Genomic DNA, 20,531 nt, shown 5'->3' on the forward strand with positions numbered 1-20,531 from the left:
ATAAATAAATTAAAATAAAATGTAGGATTAATTACCCTGTAAAGTGTGACACCAGATTCACTTTAATCCCTTTTATTCTGCTAAAAGCATAAAATCAAACTAACATTTTCAGTTTTTACTGGTTTTATTCAGCGATTCACCTTCATGCAAAAACATCCACTTGTCCGTTACACGCCAAAGCAACGCTGCTTTCTTCCATCCTGATTGGCTGGTCAGGATTTCTCACAGAAGACTAACAGCACAACCTGTCAAAGTGCTCCAGACTGGTGGCTGCTCAGCTGGAGACTCACCTGCAAAACCTCCCCAACTGCTGGATTTTTGAAACAAAAATGAACCACTAAATAGAATCCATGGATTTGCCAAATGTTGATATGTTTTCACATCACGTTTAGAGATCCGAATTCAAACAAGGCCTGTAGAACTTTAAATTAGAAGATGTAAACAGCATCTTAATCTAAATGATTTTTGCGAGCCCCTATTTTAGCCCAGCTCTGATCCTGTGACAAGATGGAGACAGAAAATGGGCATGAATGGAAGAGATAACGACAGCTCTGATCAGACATTTCAATCTACTTACAGGTGGGGTTTTCTAAAGTTGCAACTTTCTGTAGAAACTCTAAGATCCGTCCTCATTCTGCATTTGCAAGGATGATATCTTATCATAAAGTTATAAGTTTATATAATAAGCAGCTCTAGAGGTAGTAGTTACAAATGTTTGCAGAGAATGTGTGTGAGTTTGATCATGAGAAGTCAATTCATATTAAGGCTTGGTTAGAAGACTCATAAAGTTTGACGTGGGGAAGGGGCCACATTAAATGGAACGTGGGCATCATTATCCAGAATGAAAAAGTGCATCAAAAGACTCCAACCTCATTGTATCCAAGCATTTACAAAAGGATTTCTCACTACAGACGGTTTGATTGAGCTGGGTTTCCCCTCACGTATTTTTTCTCTACTCATCTCTTACCTTAAAAGAAAGGATCCAGGTATCATTTTTGCAATATAATGTGTTTAAAACACAATGACAACATCAAAAAAACGTCTTGGACTCAGATTTTGTTATCAAAAGATAACCTAAAGCTCTGAAACCACAATCAGGATTAATGGAAACCCGCTCTCTCATCTGTCGAAGTCGATCAGACTTGACTCGCAGCATACCAGCTCCCCGAATGGACTCATGACACAGGCAAAGATTGGAAAGCTAACCCGCTAAGTGACATGCACGCAGTGTGTGAGTCTTCTGTTACAAGCTGGTGTTGCATACTATACTCTTATTTATGACAGAGAAAAAGGTCATGTCTGCCTACAGTATGTCATCCATATGATGCCCTTAAGAAGATGTGTGCAGGGAGTGGGGAAGGCTGTGCATTCACACAAACAGTTGCTGGTCAAAAACCTCTACTGGAGTATACGGCACTATTATTTACAACATGTGTGTACTAACTGATCAGATATGGGGTCAGCCCCGTTTCAGTTCAACCACCCCGAGAGGTGATCAGCATCAGTGGCATGTGTTGAAAAATTGATTGCCTGGGGGCGTTCCTTGATTAAAAATATCGGATTTAATCCTGATTGAACTGAAAAGGACCGGACCCCAAACCTGAGGGCAAGTGTTCACCATTGGAGCAGGAAAGGGCTTCAACTAATTAGAAGACTACAGGGCTACAGATCTTGGTTGTCATCATTATCGGTGATGCAGTGCAGGGTTGAGGGGGCCAGGCTGCATGCAAATGGGAGGGGGAGGGTCCGGTGGACGGGTACAGTGTTTGGTCATCTTCTGCAAAGAGACAGTAACAGGAAGTTAGAGTTCAGAGAAACAGAAGTCAATTCAAAGCTCTACTGATGATTAGGAACTAACTTTTAGGAATTTTTGCCATTAAAGCACATTTGTTGTGTTTGTTTGAACACATTAGATCAATATGATTATCATCTATTGTGCATCTGCAACCTATTATACAAACAGTAAAATAAACTTGTAGACTGATTTTCTCAGCTATGATACTCAGGTTTTACCCTATCTACAGTGGTGGACTAGTTAGGAAGCACGTGCAGTTGTAGCAAGGAGGCCATATGCTGACATTTCCTCCTTTTTCTAGGATTATTTTATCATAATCCCTCAAAAATACAGTATACTGATGAGGCTTTGAGTTATGACTGTTAAGGTAGGGGATTTGAGAATGAAGTGTCAGCGAGTGTCTGCAGAAAATTGTGTTTATGACTCAGTAGACTTTGTTAGTTACCAAGGTATTAACTTGCAGCAGTCTCCTGCTGAATCATGTAGTGCCTGTTTGAATCATCCACCTCGCTGCCACAGTGAACTTCACTCCTGTTAACGCAGATACACAAAAACAACACTGCATAACCAAATATATATCATCCTTATGTACCATTTATCACTCCAACTGGTTCATCCAACAATCCACAAAAATCCACATTAAGTTAATTTGTGATTCTGGCCCAGTGTAAAGCTGGGATGCACAGTAGCCATCCTGTACTCGATAAGAGGTTATGAAAATGGATTGCACTCAAACTGCACACACAATTAAATAAAAATAAGTAAAGCAGCCAAACTAACAAGAGAAACTGCGACTGATGTCCTCACCTGTTATCATTAATGTCTCTGCCTTCACTGATGCTGTTACCTGTTGGAAACAAGACATAGTTTTATCAGTTTGTTTGCAGTAGCATAAAAAATAAGAAAAACTGAGCTGCTGACAATATTTGTATTGTGTTAAAGCACAACTACCAGAAGTGCCATAGTAGGTGCAGGCAAACACACACACACACACACACATTTAGATTGTACTTACCGTTGTCAATGTTGAGTGGGTAGGATTCCAGTATGTCCCCATTATATCTTCCTGCTCTGTAGCCCAGTGCTGTGGAAACTCTGTGGAAAACCCCACAGAAGAAACCATAGAGATGCACAATTATACATTTGGCCTCACATTCAGCAGCAAACTTGAACAAAACAGGATGCTTCATTTTTAAGATCAATGCAGATTCTCAGTGACCTTAAAAATCAATCATAATAATGTGTGTTTACTATCTACTATCTGATGAAGATGAAGATGAAGAAAACTGATTTAAACCCACGTGTTGTTCTGGACAGAGTTGGGATTGCAGCTGACACTGGTGGACTGCTGTGGTGTCACGTTACTCTGGAAGAGGGCATTGCTGTAGGTGTTGGCGTGTTCAGTAGCACGGATGTAGGCGTAGAACGGGTTGGTGGGAGAGCAAACGGTCAGCTGTTTTGGTCTCACTGGCTTAGCTGTCGGGATGAAAAAACGATGTAAGACAGGGTACAGCTGCAAGGAAACTGGGTCACTGGGCTGCAGAATTAAGCATCAAGAAGTGCAGTACCGATCTGTGCTGCATGGGGACGCCTCATGGCATTCTTTGCCCTCATTGCATCTTTGATGCGGTCAACCTCCTGCTGGTAGCGACGGCGGTCCATCATGGCGCCCTCTTTGGCATCCCTCAGTGCAGTCTCCAGGGCCTTAACTCTCTCAGCAGTAGACCGAAGACGTTTCTCCAGCTTTGGAAGCTCACAGCGCAGATCTGCATTGTCACGAACCAGCTGGAGAGAATTTTCAGTCTGATTAATTCATTCACAAACTGTGCCTTTTGGACATAACACAGTTCTGTGTATTCAAAATCACATTCTATGCTATATGCATTAAGTTTCTGTACAAGAATGTGCAGCTTGTGCAGGATTTTAATTATCTTCCAAAACTGCTTTGTGGCTAAGAATCAAACCACCACAACCGCAACTGAGATCTAATCCAAGCCCGTCTGCAGCGCAGGTTTGCATCAGTAAAACTTGTAACTGCTCTCATTTCTGGGTCATTCACCTGTTTGTGAACCTTTGTAAGCTGGTCCAAGTTATTCTCAAGAAAGGAAATCTTCTGCTTCTGGGTGCAAGACCCCCCGCTATCATCAGGTTCCATTTCGGAACTCTGCAGAGGAAAACAAAAAATGGAGGCAAAGGGTGAGATTTTATTTTGTCCCAAATGGCTGTAATACCTGCAGGGGTTAAGGCAGGCTGACAGAAGTTTTTCATTTAAATTTTAGTTAATCTACTGCTAAAAGAAGAGCTTAAAATTGGGTTTGAAGCTGTCTGATCTCAGCTCTCTGCAGGCCTTTTGTCCCAGCTGTTCTGCTTTTTTAAAAGCTTAAGAATTTTTTTTAATCAGTACAAACTTTAGTCGGAAAATTTACATGATCTGACCAAAAACATGAACAGTTCATTCCGTATGGCGACACCCAATATTGATTGTTTGACTAAATGCTTGTGTCTAGTTTTACCCAGAAAGGACATTTCTTCATGCAACATATCAAATATTGAAGGGGATTAGAGGGATTAAGGATGCTATTGTTTTTCCTACTCAGGTTTAGCAGGCAATATTAAGGTCACAGACCTCTTAAAACCCTCTTAGCGTGTTTTTAAAAAAAGAATTCCTTTCATTTATTACTCGATGCCTTACTTTTTTAACTCGCGACGTGAGGTCTTGAACGAACAGCTTGCGCAGGTTGTGGAGGGTCTGGAGTTCGCGGGCCTGGATGACAGACAGATGGAGAGGAGGTTAGATAGGTAGACATCTGTGGATGATGTGAAATATGAAGCAGAGAGGTAGTGATAGTCTGTTTTACTCACGACAGTCTCCTCCAGACCCTTCAAGTCCTGTTTGGTCTGCTCATGGCGCTCGTGCAGGAATCTGACAGAAAAAGCAGAAGCATCATTAAAGATAAGAATAAGTCTTATCTTTATCATAACAAATCATATTGATGTATTGTTTTGAGTGCACTTTATAGGAATCTGAGAACAAAATGACCCCTGAACACTTACGAGAGCTCCTCCAGGCGTTCGCTCTTGGTACTGTCCTGGCTCTTCAGGCGTTCGAAGTCAGCGCGGATCTGAGCCAGCTCCAGTTCCAGTTTGGAGTTACGACTGCATGCATGAGGTATAAAAACACAAACAAGAAAAAAAACACATGTTCAGAGACAGCAAGACAAACAGGAAACAGCATTAAAATACTTCATCAATACACACCAAACTGAATTGTTTTAACTGTCATCTTTAACAGTGTTAGCATGTAAGGAATAAGAAATAAAAAACATGTATGTAAAACAAATAAAGAGGACTACAGACTCATTGAGATCATCAATAATCCTCTGCTTCTCATTGATCTCATCCCGCAGGCGGGCCAGCTGCTTGTGGTGGAGACCACGGTGGGACTCTCCCTGATGACGAGGAGCTTTCTGGAAAAGGAAAAACAAAAAAGGAAGAGCGCCTCTTTAAAGATGCTGACCTATAAAATCTCACACTTTCAAAAAGAATGTGTTAAAATCCTGCACACACTGTTTGTGTCATTCACACATGTTGTGTTAAACTGTGCCCTAAATATGGTTTAAATAAAAGACAGAAAGAAAGAAAGAAAGAAAGAAAGAAAGAAAGAAATGAGACCACTGACAAACAACATGTGTTATATTGTCATTATTGTGCTGCTGTCTTCAATTGGGACATCATTGCCCTTAACTAGATATGCTGATGATTAAGGACAAAAAGTAACACATCTGTTCTGAGAGTGCAATATTTACTTCAATCACCTTTGCATTAAAAACTGAAAATGAGCAAAAAGTCTCTGTTAAGCACAGTGAGCGCGGTCACCATAATAGATCCCACTAAAAGTCCCAAAATACCAGGTCAGACTGGAATAATACTTTGAATGTGTACTGGACCCAATGTCAGAAATGTACTCACTGCTCTGCATTAAATTCTTTTCTAAGGAGGCTTCTTACCTTCACATTTCCATCCTCAGTCTCACCCTTCTCTCCATCCTTCTCCTCAAGCAGGGAGTTATCTTATAGAAGCATAAAATAACAAATTCAACCAGTATGAGCAATTTCAGCAAAGGTTTTAGTCACATATTAATATTTTTACACCATGATTTTCTGTGTGTGTGTTTCTGTGTTACCCTGGTCTTGCAGCTTGGCCAGCTCCTCGCTCAGGGAGTCGTGGCTCTCCTCCAGCTGTCTCTTCTTCTGCTCCACACTCTGCATGTACTCTGTCAGAGAGCGGATCTTTGCCTCATGCTGTAAAAAGACAAGTGTCGCCCCACCCCAGGACATCAGAGACATAATAACTCAATCTCTGCTAACAAGAACAGATATCTTAGATATATTATTTTCTACATTCTGTCTGTTTCTTTTTATCTCACGCCCACATATGTTCTCATAAATCATCAATTTCATTCTATTTTGTGATGCCTCATCATAGCCTATCTCTTACCTGAGAGATAAGGAGCTGGCAGGAGGAAAGCTCCCTTCCAGTCTCTTCCATCTTGCGGTGGCACTCCAGCTGCATGTTCTCCAGCTGACGGCAACGCTTCACCATGCTCTTCACCTCCGACTTGATCTTGCTGATGTAGAGGCGGGCCACAGTGAACTCCTCCTCGATTGCACCACTGATCTCCACTGGCTAAGAGTGAAAATGAAAGCAATATTTTTTTGTTAACAAGAATTTCTCCATCGGTGCTTGATACTCTAAATGAAACCTCTGTGATCGTGCTCACCAGCTTTATCTCCCCATTACCCACGATGGAGCTGAACTCGCTGAGGTCCCTCATCAGCCCGTTGAGGACCTCAGCTATGCGTTTGCGCTGCTGACCGCTCACCTCCTGCATACGAGACAGCTCTGCCTCCAGCTCCATCAGACTGGCCTGTAAAATAAAAGAAGGTGAGCACCTAAGGAGAACTAAAGCCTTTTAATTGCATCTGGACCTTCATTAAAAATACACAAATGAAAAATCAGCAGACTGGCTGAAAAACTTTGGGAGAAAGTCAAGATTAAGATTAAGATTTACTGTAGGAGAGGAATACTAATGAGTCATACTCAAGACCACAGAGCTCTAAACTTATCGTATTGCTGTGGTGCCGCCTACCGTTTAGTGTGAGATATATTAAGGTCCATAAATACTTGGATAATGACTCAATGTTATTATGATCAGGATGTGATTGAAGTGCAGGCTTTCAGCTTAAATTTACCTAGTTCAACAAAAGCATTGCGTTTACTTTTTAGGAATTACAGCCATTTTTATCCAGTCCCCCACTTTCAGAGGCTCAGAAGTAATTGGACAAACTAAAATCATTTTAAACCAAAGCATTGTTTTTAATAATTGGATGAAAATCATTTCCAGCCAATCACCAAATGCTGTGTTTCCTTCCTTGAGATGCTCTGTCAGGTCTTTACTGCAGCTTCACCTTCAGCTGCTGCTTCGGGTCATTATCCATTTGTATTGTGAAAGGCTGTCCAATCACCAGAGAGTATAGGCCTGTAGACTTTTGGATTCATTCTGCTACAGATATCAGCAGTCACATGATCAATAAACACTAGCGACCTGGTTCCACTGGCAGTCATAGCATTGGCCTCAGAGAGAATATGATGTGGCCTGAATCACAAGTTTGTTTCTCTCCTTCATACTTTAACTGATGGTTAATTTCATGGGTTTTCAGCCTAATTATGGCCTTCTTTACTTGCACTAAAAGCTCTCGGGACCTCGTATTGAGAGTTCCAGTGAAAAGCTATAAAATGTAATTCAACACTTGGAATCAGCGCCATATATTTAATCAGAAAAGTGAATAATGAGGGACTAGGCTTTGAAAAGGGGGTACTGTTAGTTTTTTTAAACTCTTGGCATTGAAGTTGAAAGTCTGCACTTTAGTGCCAACTAGGTTATTTAATTTTACATCTACTATGGTGATGTACAGAGAATAATTACAAAAATTATTTCACTGTTCAAAATCTTTTAGATTTAGAAATCAAACCATTTTTGACTCCTATACAACTGCAGTGTTTTCCCCTCACAGTGCTGCTACAACAGGTGCTTGTCTCTGCAGTGCAATGAGGAAGCAAGCGGATCCTTCTGGTCCACCTCCTGTCTCTGAATTCAGACACCGTTCTGTTTGTCTCAGTAAATCTGTCGCACTCCAAACATTTACCATTTTCTGGGACAGTTGCTCAGCCAGCAGCTGGTTTTGCAGCCCCTTCTCCTCCACTTCCTGGCTCTTCTGGTCATAGTTGATGGCTAGTTCCTCCAGAGCTTGCAGCACCTCCTTCACCTCAGCCTTGGCGCAGTCGCTCTCCACCTGCAGCCTGCCGAGTTCAGCCTGGACTTTGTCCCCATCACCCCTGGATGAGGCCAGAAGCTGAAGAATGGGAGGTAATAAAAAGAATGGGAGATAACAAGGAAGATAGAGGCAAATGTGGGCATTAAGGTAAGATCTTAGAAAGAAAACAAGCTGCTTAAAGCTTAAATTTTAGAATTAACAAGTATCCTCACACTCACAGCATGCGCACTCATACAGTGTGGATATGTTTGTGTGACTGAGTTTGTGTGATCTCACCTCATCCTGGTCCAGCATCTGCTGCTTCAGTTTCTCCACCAGCTGGCACTGAAGGTTGATCTCATCATCCTGCACACACATGATGGTATCATAAACACAAAAAGTCCATACTCTGTCACTTGGATGTCTCCAATATATAAATCAATAATTAAACATTAAATGGAAGTGAACAGGACCCCGAAAACATTTTGTTTCAATTATAAAATGTACACCATTGTTTTTACCATGCAGGTAGTAACAACAAGCAACAGAATGAAGGCACTGTGTGAGGAATGTATGCAAGAACCTTATCATCCAGCTGCTTATACAGCTTGCGTATCTCCTCCTCATACTTCTGCCGCTCCTCCTCAGAAATGCGAACCACAATGGAGGAGGTGTCATTGTCCAAAATGGGACGCTCCTCCACAGACTCGATACGGGTCACTATTTCCGATGTAGTCCTCTCAGTCTCGGGCACATCTTCTCCTAAATGGTAGGAAAAAGTGAACAAAGAAGACACATTACAATGTTGCACTTTAGTTTGTAATGTCAGCACAGAAGAGTTGGAGGTACGCAGCCTTGAAGTCCCCACCCCACACACACACCCCCACACCCCACCCGTGACCCACCAACACCTATATTTGTTCTAACCGTTTCTCCAGCGGTTGAGCTCCGACTCGAGCTTCTGAATGGTCTCCTTCAGGGTCTTGTTCTTCTCCTTCTCCTTCTCATATTTCCTCTTCCACTGCTCTGCTGTCAGCTCCAGGTTGATTGAGGCGGTGTTCCTGATGGTCTTGGCACTGTGAGAAAGAAAGGGCTGATTATGTTATGTTCAACAGTCCTACTGAGTCCAAAAACTGTCCAAAAACTCAGCTTTACCGTTGTAATATGACCCCAAGGTAACATGAAACTTAACAGTCACAAAAAGCAAATAATGCTTCACATTTTTTTTAAAATATCAGGTAATAATTTGGTCTTCAGATCCTTCCTTGGCTTTGTGGAATAAAAACAAATGTACAAGAGCCACATCAGTAGGTATCTGAGACTGTATTGTTTTTTTAGGTCATGCTCAAAATAGTTTGTTGCCCTGATTTTAAAGGATAATCTTCCCTGCTGAAAAATGTGACAACACATAAACACAGTATAAACACATTTCCTAGTTTACCTGCTATTTTAGGAGTTAAATTATCATATTTACCTGTTATTTTATCTGTCCCTCTACTCCTTGCTGAACCTGAGATTGGACTATTTAACTATCATGTGTAAATCTACATTTGAAGTCAAGCATGAATATCATATCAAGTAGGTTAAGATAAAAACATGTTGCTGAAATCATGTTTTCCAGCGCTGCTTTTGAAGGGTTAATGTTGTATAACTACACTACTTCATGCTAAAAAATATGTCTGCATGTGAAGAAGCAAAACACATTTTAGTGGTTTAGAAATAAACATCTAACATGACGTGTGATTTAAATCCACAGAGGCATCTACCGTTGTCCAAACATCAGAGTTGACTTGGTCTCAGTATCGTTGTAGCTGGAGGGAGAGCAGCAGATGAACATGGTGGTGCGACAGTTACCGCCGAGGGAGTCCTGCAGGATGCGGGTCATTTTGCTGTCACGGTACGGCACGTGAGTTTTCTACAGGACAGAGTAGGGATGATGAGAAAGGGTGATTAGAAGAAAAGAGAAAAAGATCAAGAGAAAACCGAGCAACATAAAGCAAAGGAACTGCCAGAACACTGCTTCATTTACTTTTGCTTCTTGATTTAATTTTAATCGTGCAAAAATTCATCAGCATAAATTCAGCAAACATTGCCCCTCAGCTTTTGGATTCTTAACCAGGACTGGAACTGCTTTTTAACGTGCCAGATTGGTTGTGCCATATCCAACTACTCTGAAAATTAGCAGGCATAGTTTTGGCATTTCATGGCCAAATCTGGTGAGCTGGCAGGAATGAAAGAGAAAAATCATGAGTGTGGGTACTGAGCAGGTCAACAGGCAGACAGTTGGTGTCCATGTGTGTTAGAAATGAGGTAAACAAAACACTTTATAATGTAGAGAGTGAATTACACATGTTTCAGTTTATTTAAAGTCACTAAATTCTAGAATAAAAATAAGGTTCACTGGTGGAAAACCTAATTATTCTTCTCTGTATTTAAATTTCAGTTTAATTTACTCCTTAAATATAAATCGTTCTTCTATGTTCCTAAAAAAGTTTAACATCGAAGTCAAAGGAGCAGGAGCCCAGCTTAAAAATACAAATCCTTTACTGTAAATCACAAACTGTTATTTTTGAGGCACACCGTCCCATGGAGATAGTGGAAAGAGTGAAAGTAGCTCACCGTGCCCTCAGCCAAGGCAGAGATGACATTTCCGAGAGCCGAGAGAGACTTGTTGATGTTTTTAGCCTCATCCAGGACGGCACCTGCAGCTCCGGTCTTACTGACCTGGATTAAAGAAAAACAGGGAGCGAATGAAATCAAAGAACGGAGAATGTGATGGAAAAACAGGCTTACTCATTACCTAAAACTGCAATGTAAACAAAGAATAATGTAAAATAATCACACAATAGTCATTACAAGCATTTACAAGTCTTTCATACCTTCTCACTGCCAGCCAGATCCACCAGGTACAGTTTTCCACACAGCTTCTGCTCCGTCTCCACGTGCTCCTGCTTGATGTTGATCAGGAAGATGCTGTGGCTACGAGAGCTGTGCTCATTCATGTCTACACAAACAACGACAACACAACATTCAGAGAAACATCCATTTTCTTCCGCTTATCCAATTCAGAGTCACAGGAGGGCTAGAGCCTAACACAGAGAGACAGCCAACCAGTCACACTCACAACTACGACCAACTGAGAATCAACAGTTAACCAAACTACACTAACTACAACTAACTGAGTCTATTAAGTAGAAATCCAGAAAATGGAATAAACAAAGGTCCTAGAATTGATTTTTTTATCTATTTAATAACTACAATACTGTGACTCATCCTTTCTGCTGATGGAAGACTATTACACTTCAGTCCTAATCATGCTTTAATGACCAACAACATGAATTTAAAAAATGTGGCTTCTAGATTTTTATCCAACATTTTGTTCAAAAGTTGTCTTTGTACCAAGAAAAAATGTGTATTATGTGCTATATGTTATTATAACACAGCAACTCAGTCAAGGAATAATACTTTTGTGTTTTACACGATGGCTACTATGATATAAACCCCATTTTAGACAACTGAGTGCCACTAAAGTCACCGCAAAGGAACCCATCAGTAACACTGCAGGACTAAGAATGAACAGTTATTTAAAAACTACCTTGTCAAAACCAAGCATGACCCAGAACCCAAGCTCATCACTGACTGCTGAGTCAAGAATTTGTTGGTGATAATTAATATAGCCCGAATTTACAAACAATGGGCAAAAATGTTCTGGTAATTTTGTATACTATATACTAAATTTGTATATTGTCTTCTCAGGCTGACTTCGCTTCAGGCATTTCAATGCATTTCATTCTCTAGGGCTCATCTCTTTATTTTTTAAATAACCAATCAATAAAGAGTAATTCAGGGGTGGATCTTAAATCTTTCACATTTTGTCAACCAGACCAGCCATCACTGCAGGACAGTGGTATCAGCATTTCACAGAGAACAGGCATCAAACAGCATTGATCTAAAAGCTTCTCGCCTCTCAGACGGAGTTCAGGTTTCTCTGCAGATGATATCTGAGGGCATGAGCTCAGCGCAGTGCTGAGTGTCGGCCCATCCAACTGTTATCAGCACACCGTTCTGCAGCACAGTGAGTCAGCAGCCATCGACAGGAAGCAGACAACACTGTGGTGCTCAGCATCACAGGCTATAGTAAGTCCTGTCCACTGCTGTTTCCACCCAGGCTGTTTTACAGGACAAATTGGTATAAATGATCATTTTTACCCTTTAAGACTAGTGGACACACTATATTTTGCTATGACTGATGTCTACATTCTTTTCATTTAAAGTGCCTCATAAGGAAATTTGCTGATTATCTCTCCCTCAAACAACCAATAATAAACAACAATAGAAAGTCCACACACTATTTTAACTTGTACTATGTACTGCTGTTATTAAGCTGCTTGAGGATGCTACATAGATAAGATTTAAAAAATGAGGAAAAAACAAGTTTTTGTCACTTTTTGTTTGAGTGGAGGAACTCTTCTGACAGAGCGCAAGCTGCAGGTCAGTGGAAAGTGTGTGTGTCGGGTCAGACAGTGTTTTATTAGCCTGTCTGCTAAGAGACTGCTCACAGATCAGCTCAAAGGATGGATGACTGAAGCCGTCGATACTATGGAAAAAGCAAGAAACTAGCTTTTTGACATGTACTCCCTGTTTTTATATTGGCAGCTTAAAATGATTTAAACCGTTTGAATGGAGAGACTTTGCATTTTGAAACAAAGGATGAGAAAAGGCTTATAGAGCAGGGCAGCACAACTTTTTGTTCTGCATCAGACTATTGATTTGTTTTTTCATGGAGGTTTTTAAGTCCATTTGCTACATTATCACCCCAACAAACAGCCTTCAGCTTTATTGACTTTCCAGAAGCTTTGGACGTCTCAGGGCTCTATAAAGTGGCCCAAGATGCTTACCTCTGTATTAGCATTGAAAATGAGTGAATTAGATTTCTGGAATATTTTACCATGTTTGCAATCTGTGATAACTGCATACACAGACCTCTTATATTACTGTTTTTACAGGAATTATCATTTAACTGAATTTTTTCAGTTAGATGATAGAAAGTCTGGGTTTTTTTACCCTTTTTTTCATTTGTTTTATCACATGGCATATTTAATTTATTTTATGATGAATGGGACTTTTTACTCTGACCTATTTTCATATTCTTGCTACACTACCTACATGCTGAGATCATCAGATTACTATTTAAAAGAAGGCTGACTGCAGTTAATTAAAGGCACACACTAGGAAGGAGGAATGTTAAAAAAAGACAGAACAGCAGATTAAAATGTGAACGAATTTGTATTCTTCCACATCACTAGATAAAGTGTTTTTGACCAGAGTACAGCTCAATTAACTTTATAATATCGGTTTAACTGATATTCTCTGTTTTAAAAAAAAAAAAGCACTAAGATTGGAAAAATGTTGGCAAATGTTCTCCTGAAAAGTTGGAAATGATCACTTCTAAACTTCAAGTATTCCATTTTAACAAGACAAGATGGCTGCTTTTTTAGTCCACGCTGTCTCCCAGATTTTTTCACATTTACAGCAAACTAATGGATCAACATACAAAGGTACTGCTTTATTTCTGAACTACAGACGATCTGCAGTAGGTGGTAGCTTAAAAATCCATTTCAATCACTTTGCAGAAAAGCCCATTTTCAAAAGATTTCACAGAAAGACTTTGTGTGTACTAACACACACACACACACACACACACACACACACACACACACACACTGAGGCACGAAATGCATTAACTCTGAATGGCGGAGATCTGTGCAGGCTGAGATTTATAAGTGTGAAGCAGTGCTGATGTTTTTTGTTTGACACAGAATCCCAAAGCAGATCTGACCTCATTCTTTTTTTTTAGTCTGCAGTGGAGTTCAGCTCTGAGTCAGCACACAACCCACAGAAAAGCAAAACACACACACACACACACACACACACACACACACACACACAGTTGTGATTTTTTGGAGCGATATTTATCAGCAGGGTTTCTTTATTATTGTAATATTGCTCGGTAAAAATCTATACTGCTAAATATTTAAGACATACTTACAATCCTGCAGAAAACCAATTAAATTTACAGGAGGAGCAAAGTGCAGCAGCTCCTGATGCTTGTTATGACTTTATTAAAATAAATTTTTTCTTTCCCAATTTGTTATTGTCATACAAACCACTTCATCTCTCACAATTGCATCACATTATGAAATGCATATAACAGAACCTCATTTCTGCGAAAATGAGTGAGGCTTTTTGTGATAATGCACAATAACATGCTGATTACATAACACATTAACAGGCCACATGAACTCAGCTGCCATCTCATGCATCACTAACAAGTCCTGAGAGCTAATATTAGCAACAGTGAGAAACTAGAACTGGTATTCTGGTACGGAGCAGTAAGAAATCAGAAACGTTACAGAGTAAACATTCAGATTTGTCTTTTTGTTACAGTATTATATATAAAAATTATGGGGGGAAAACATCAGTCAGGACTGTACTACTCATCTGTAACGCAAAGATAAAGACTCACTAGTCACAGCAACGTGGCGGTTATTTTTGCCCTCATCAATCACATCCATAACTTCATCAGGGCTTGAAACGAAGCGCTCAGTGCATCCCTAAGGACAGGAGAGGAGAGGAATAGGAGACAAGCATATTATCATTTACCTGATGCAGCCCATGAACAGATATTCAGGTAGGACACCTACCTTCACATATGGCACCCTGTTCTTATCCTCATGAACAGACAGGTTGGTCTTTGTCACTAAAAAGTAAATAAAGGAAAATCAATGACTTTTTTGGAGGATCTTTTAGAGCAAACAAAAAATGCTGCACTGGTTAATCACAGTGGTAAATCAAAATAAATTGACGTGAGTTATTTATTCTAATACTAACCGTCCAGGAGATCACGGATTTTATCCATATAGATCTCAAAGTAGGAAACCTGTTGGAGAAGAAAAAAAAGTTTCCTCATATGGGAAAAAAAAACCTTTAAGTGAATTATTGTTTGAAGCGGGTTTTCACCCTGCAGAAAATCACTTATTAAAAGAAGGCATGTCCAAACAAAACATAGCACAGTGAAACAAAAACATAAACATAATACAAGATAAGACATCAACGCATGTAACAAATGTGACACCTTGATGTGGAATTCAAGGTTTTCATCCATGGCAAAGATGTGATTGAAAATGTCCTCGGCGATGCGAGGAATGATACCCATCTGGTGAGGGTCGTGCAGCTTGCCCTGCAACAGGAAATTGTGCATGTAATTACATGTGAGACACAGCAACACAGTAAATTCTAGTTTGATATATTTCCTTCATTATAATAATGCCTTTAAATTTCCATAAATTCTCTGGTAAATCACCATCCATAAGAGGGAAAATGGGTATGTAACAAAGAATCAGCATAATAGCCCAATGCTCAAAAAAAATGAACATTAAAAGAAAATTTACCTCCATAGTGTGAGTCTTCCCGGAGGAGGTTTGTCCATATGCGAAGATAGTGCCATTGTATCCACACAGCACATCTATAAGCAAGAAAAAACAAGAAAATGAGGTTACGCAACATGCGTTCACTAATTTGAAGAATTGTAATTTATTTAGCAGCTCATCCATACCTTTCACGATCTGCTTGGCACAGGTGTTGTAGACTTGCTCCTGGGTGGTGTTGGTTGGAAACACCCGATCAAACGCATAGGACTTTCCCTGCATAGACAAGGAACAAGAACAAACAGATCATAAAATCCTACTGAAGTACAACTAATGGTTCAAATGAATGCATCCTTTGTTCCCGACCAAGCATTAAGGAAGAATGATGGTGCATTAAAACATCAAAACTTTAATAAGAGTTGCTTTTTCCATGACATTATCCATACTATAACTGGGCCACATCTGTGAAGGAATGTTCTAAATTACTCACGTACAAATTAGATAACAGAGTCACCGAGTGCTGAGGTGCATAGTGCTTAAAAGTCTCTAACACTCTGGAGGTTTGGAGCAGTTACTAAGTCATTAATATCAGCACAAAACTGTGTGCCAGGAGCTTCGTGGGTTTCCATTGGCCGATCAGGTCCTGTAGGTGTACGTGTGTAAATCAAAGGTGAAACAGAGTCTGAAATGCAATTGTGTAAAAATGCCTCTTGGTGGATGTAAAATAGTCAGAGACATATTTCATCCTTGATGTAGCATCTTCATATTACTGGCTGGGCGTACTGAAATGCTTCATTTCTAGCATCATGCTGTATATTGTACTACATACGAAAACTAAAATGTAAATATGAAAACTTCTAAGTGGGTTAAGTACTAAATTAATTCTTGGTTGGATACAGCAAATTTCTTAACAGCTGACGATTACAGTTGACAGTTTAATGTTTGAACAGACCAAGGCTAGCTGTTTCGCCTCCAGCCTCAGCATCGACCTGCTAAATGGAACAAAACTCTAGTTAATAATTCCAGTTTAATTGCTGAAAGTGATAAATGCTCAGAGTTTGCTGCCCGGTAACAGAGATTCATCACACTCTGAAACAGAAAACAGGAGCATATCTTATGGCTTATTATAAAGGTATTAAATAAATGCAAGCATAAAATCTAATGATGAACAGGTAGCTGGACACAATGTAAAAAAAACAAGGGACAAAAATCATCCAAATGAAGCTCATATCCTGTTTATACAAGTCTAAAATTGAGTCTGTATTTTGTATTTTTTAAATGTTGTCCTCATGATAGATCGGTTCCTCCTAAAATCCACAGTCACTGTGTGAGACACTGACGAGTGACTCAGCCCAGACAGGCACGGCTGCAGAAACCAGGCTAATAAAACCCTGAATGTCACCATCCCATCTGAGGCAGAGTCCACAAAGCAACGCAGAATGATGCTGCCAGAACATGAGCCGTAGAAAATGTCATTAACAAATTGACTCATCTGCAGACCACCCCCACGCCAGCATGATTGAACAGAGAGACAATTCAGTCCCGGGATGAGGGAGGTTGGGAGGGATGAAGGAGGCACACAAAGAGGCATAAAAATGGAGATGGGAGGACAAATGGAGATGAGCATTGAGACAGTAACGACAAAAGACTGAGAGAAAAACACCAAAGCGGGATGAGATAGTTGATAAAGCCAGAATGGGAGGCACAAAAAAAGGTGCAGCCAGAAAGGAGATAAAGCAGGTCAGTCAGAGATGCCTGAGCTCACTGAATGATTATTGATCATCTCTATGGGCAATTAGAGGGATCAGTTTCTGGCTCTACTGCATCATGCTGAGGGGAGAGAGGAAGGTCAGGATGAGATATTTCCATTACTGGTAGACATGATTTCAACATGATTCCTCCCTCTGCATATTAGATACGTCATTTGTACTTTAATTAAAATACTAAAACTACATAAATACATTGAAAAAGCACAAATATTTCTTTGAAGTCAGCGTCTCGTATACTGAATATGGCAGACAGTTAACTTTCTAGTTTCCAGTGGTTTCTTTAAACTATGTAATTTTCATTAGACATTCAAGCAGTGTTGTTGCAGGCACAAGGCATAAGATGACATTGTTGGATATAAAAAATAATTTTAGGACATATTTTTTGTTTGTTTAACCTCAATAAAAAAAAATTGAAAACAGCAAATGAGAGATATGCGGCTTGTTCAGGTTTGGTTCCACCCAACAACCCTTCATCTGTCTTCTAAGCTGAAACATCTACTGCTTCGAGCATCTGCTGAGTAATAAACACAACAGAAATTAATTCAGTCTTGTGTTTTGCATATAAACAGGCCACGTTTTCTACTTCAGCACAGCAAAAGAAAAAAATGATAAAAAATAAGAATAGAAACATTTTAAATCAATAAATAAAATGAAACGCAAAGATGATTCTGGGCAATACTTTACATTTATTTCCCATTTATATACAGGTAACAGTTTAACAATTAAGGGCTCTTATATCTCCCATGCAGGAAAATAACTACCGGTATATAGGAAAATAACTAAAATGTGTATGTCATATACAGTTTGGAACATGTCATATAACCATCTATGCCTCTTTATAAATGTACCATAAAATGTTTAATGATGGTAAACTAAAGTAAGCATGATGATGGGCCTGATGTGTGTCATTCATAAGCTGCACGGTGCAGTCCTCAGTCAGCTGATGTAGGAGGCCAGAGTGCGCATTTAATCAATATTAGCTACATAAAAGCCATGTGTACTTGTTATGCTAGGTGAAAAGACAATTTAAGGGTAAAAAAGGAGGGGGGGGGGGGGGTCCCCGTTCCTCCCCTGAATATTGTGTTTTCCTGCTGATCTACAACCCAAACAGATGGGCCGGGCTGATGATTTATTGATGGAGGGCCTTCCTGCACAACAAAGCGGCTTCCTTTTACTCACCCCGACGACGACGGTGTCATCTCCTTGGAATTTGGGTAGGAACTGGTCCCCACGTAAAATCTCCGACTGATTTAGAGGACGAAAGCGACACAGCACTTTTATGTTGCATTCCGCTGGGGCATCGGCCATTGCGCAGATTCAAGGTGGAGGATGCTGCTTTCTGCTGAGAGGAAAGATGCTGCTGACGCTGGAGGCGATTAGATCTTGGGCCTGATCTGTGCGTCTGAATAAGCTCTGAGTGATGCGCGCAGGATCCGGTCCTTTTATATCGAGGCGGCTCTGAGGATGGCGGATAGGTCGGCCTGTTTCTTACCCTCAGAGAGACGATAATAAATTTATGCGCAGCTGGACGGGTTTTCGTGTCGCAGTGAGGCGGCCAAGCTAAATTGGATGTCAAGGCGCAAAACAACCCCCTACATCATTAAAACAATGAGCTCTGAAGCGAATCGATTGCCCCTGCTTGTTTGTTTCTCGCTCGTCGGTTCCTTTTGTGTTGTTTCGTCCTTTCCCGTGCAGGGGCGGCGGTGGGTGTGCGTCTGGCCGGTTGAAGGTGAGATGCTGCTGGAAGGGCAGTGAGGTAAAGCTGCTGCTTGATCGCCCTCCTTTGGTCGCCACAGCGCCTCCTATCTGTAATCCGAGGAAGGGCGTGGTCTGCATCCGCCTCTTTAAAGTGGTACCCACAGCCTCAGCATCACCAAGGCCCAAGGTGAGGCGTCACATCTGAACAGAGGATCGAGGAATAACTTTGTTATCATATACATCACAAATAGTCGTTGGCTCTCATCCAAGGAATGACTGTACTGCTTGGAAAGCCATATGAAACATTTGGGGAAGAGAGATTATTGATTAAGGGATGATTAGGCTTCAGCTTAAAGTGGCATTACAGGCCAGGGTGATGCAGCAATATGTCAAGACAGCACATTGAATGTCAGAAACCTGTAATTAACACTGAAAATACAACTACTATGGAGTTGGGTTTTAGTATCATAAAATATGGGCTGTCTGCAGAAACACAGGAACCATCTATGAGCTATTTGCAGGGTTCTGGTATTGTGCAAACAGACTGAAATTGAACTGTGGGTTTTCTTTTAGAGTGGTCACGTATGTTGCTTATGTATATATATATATTTTTTTTTTCTATGTTTATGTTACATCTATCTATCTCTAGAATTAGGACATTAAGAAAGTCTTTCCAAAAAATTCAGCAAAAAATTCTGATTTCTCACTATAACGAGGGCAGGACTGTGTGTGCGACCTGAAGGAATATTTAAACACATATCATATTCAAATATTCAGAACACAAATCAGCACAAGGTACATGTATTTTTTGTAAATAGTTTAATATTAAATAAAAAACGACTCCCATATAAAAAAAAGAAAGCTACAGTCCACAATTTAATCGTCTTTTTTTAACATAAGTATTGAAAGCAAGGGGTAGAATGAGAAAAATACTTAATTACAATTCCCAGAAAAAATTCACAATTCATTGTTTTCTCTCATCTGTCTCTAACAATATAAAATCAAAATAAAACACATTAACTGTACATATGTACAAATCTCCAAGTGTAGAAATTGCATAATCTGCTTTCTTTTTCACTTTTCTTTATTCTTTTTTTGTTATTTTATTTTAAATACAGCTAGAGATGCCAGTACTCTCAGGGGCAGGGCAGTGTGTGGAGGAGAGTTCAAACAGTGACGGGGGAGACAGAGCAAGGATATCACTCCAAATCCACAGTAACACACGGACTCAACAGATCCACATAAGACATTATCGCTCTCTGTGTTATAAGTATTCCAGCCATCCATTCATCCAATCAAAGGACATACAGTACTTTCTGTAAACACCTGGTTCCTGTTGAACTTCAAAATTAAGCCTCTTTATTTTTTTATTTTTTTTAAATAGACTTATCTCTTGCCTGGGTCTCATCCCATGTAAGTCACCAGAGCTACATGTAATTCTTCACAGCGTCAAGTAACACAGCATCTGAAATGTAAATGGGTTGTCAAATTATGACAAACGACACTCGTGAGTTGCACTAGATTTGTT

The 20,531-nt window shown here is 40.1% G+C and overlaps 1 protein-coding gene across 2 annotated transcripts; it reads right to left on the reverse strand.

Moving 5' to 3' along the window:
* Window positions 1-2,247: 2,247 nt before the first annotated feature.
* Window positions 2,248-18,613, reverse strand: kif5aa (kinesin family member 5A, a). Of its 2 annotated transcripts, none has more exons than XM_085345404.1 (28): window positions 18,485-18,613; window positions 15,725-15,812; window positions 15,561-15,634; window positions 15,245-15,349; window positions 15,001-15,049; window positions 14,814-14,869; window positions 14,636-14,723; window positions 10,989-11,113; window positions 10,729-10,833; window positions 9,876-10,024; window positions 9,037-9,185; window positions 8,693-8,871; window positions 8,407-8,475; window positions 8,002-8,208; window positions 6,576-6,722; window positions 6,293-6,481; window positions 5,979-6,096; window positions 5,803-5,864; window positions 5,153-5,262; window positions 4,850-4,951; window positions 4,658-4,718; window positions 4,488-4,559; window positions 3,855-3,959; window positions 3,364-3,580; window positions 3,097-3,271; window positions 2,811-2,890; window positions 2,603-2,642; window positions 2,248-2,326 (listed from the first exon to the last, which is right to left on the reverse strand). In XM_085345404.1, the coding sequence occupies exons 1-28, from the start codon at window positions 18,611-18,613 to the stop codon at window positions 2,248-2,250; spliced, it is 3,129 nt and encodes a 1,042-aa protein (XP_085201530.1). The 2 variants fall into 2 exon arrangements, with proteins under 2 accessions (XP_085201530.1, XP_085201531.1); XM_085345405.1 differs by having other exon boundaries at window positions 2,811-2,888; window positions 3,134-3,271; window positions 5,809-5,841; window positions 5,947-6,096.
* Window positions 18,614-20,531: the final 1,918 nt, after the last annotated feature.

Source organism: Diplotaxodon limnothrissa, linkage group LG20, assembly GCF_057381915.1.
Source record: "Diplotaxodon limnothrissa isolate DT_005_m linkage group LG20, D_limnothrissa_male_GT1.1, whole genome shotgun sequence".
In the NCBI taxonomy this organism is placed as follows: Eukaryota; Metazoa; Chordata; class Actinopteri; order Cichliformes; family Cichlidae; genus Diplotaxodon; species Diplotaxodon limnothrissa.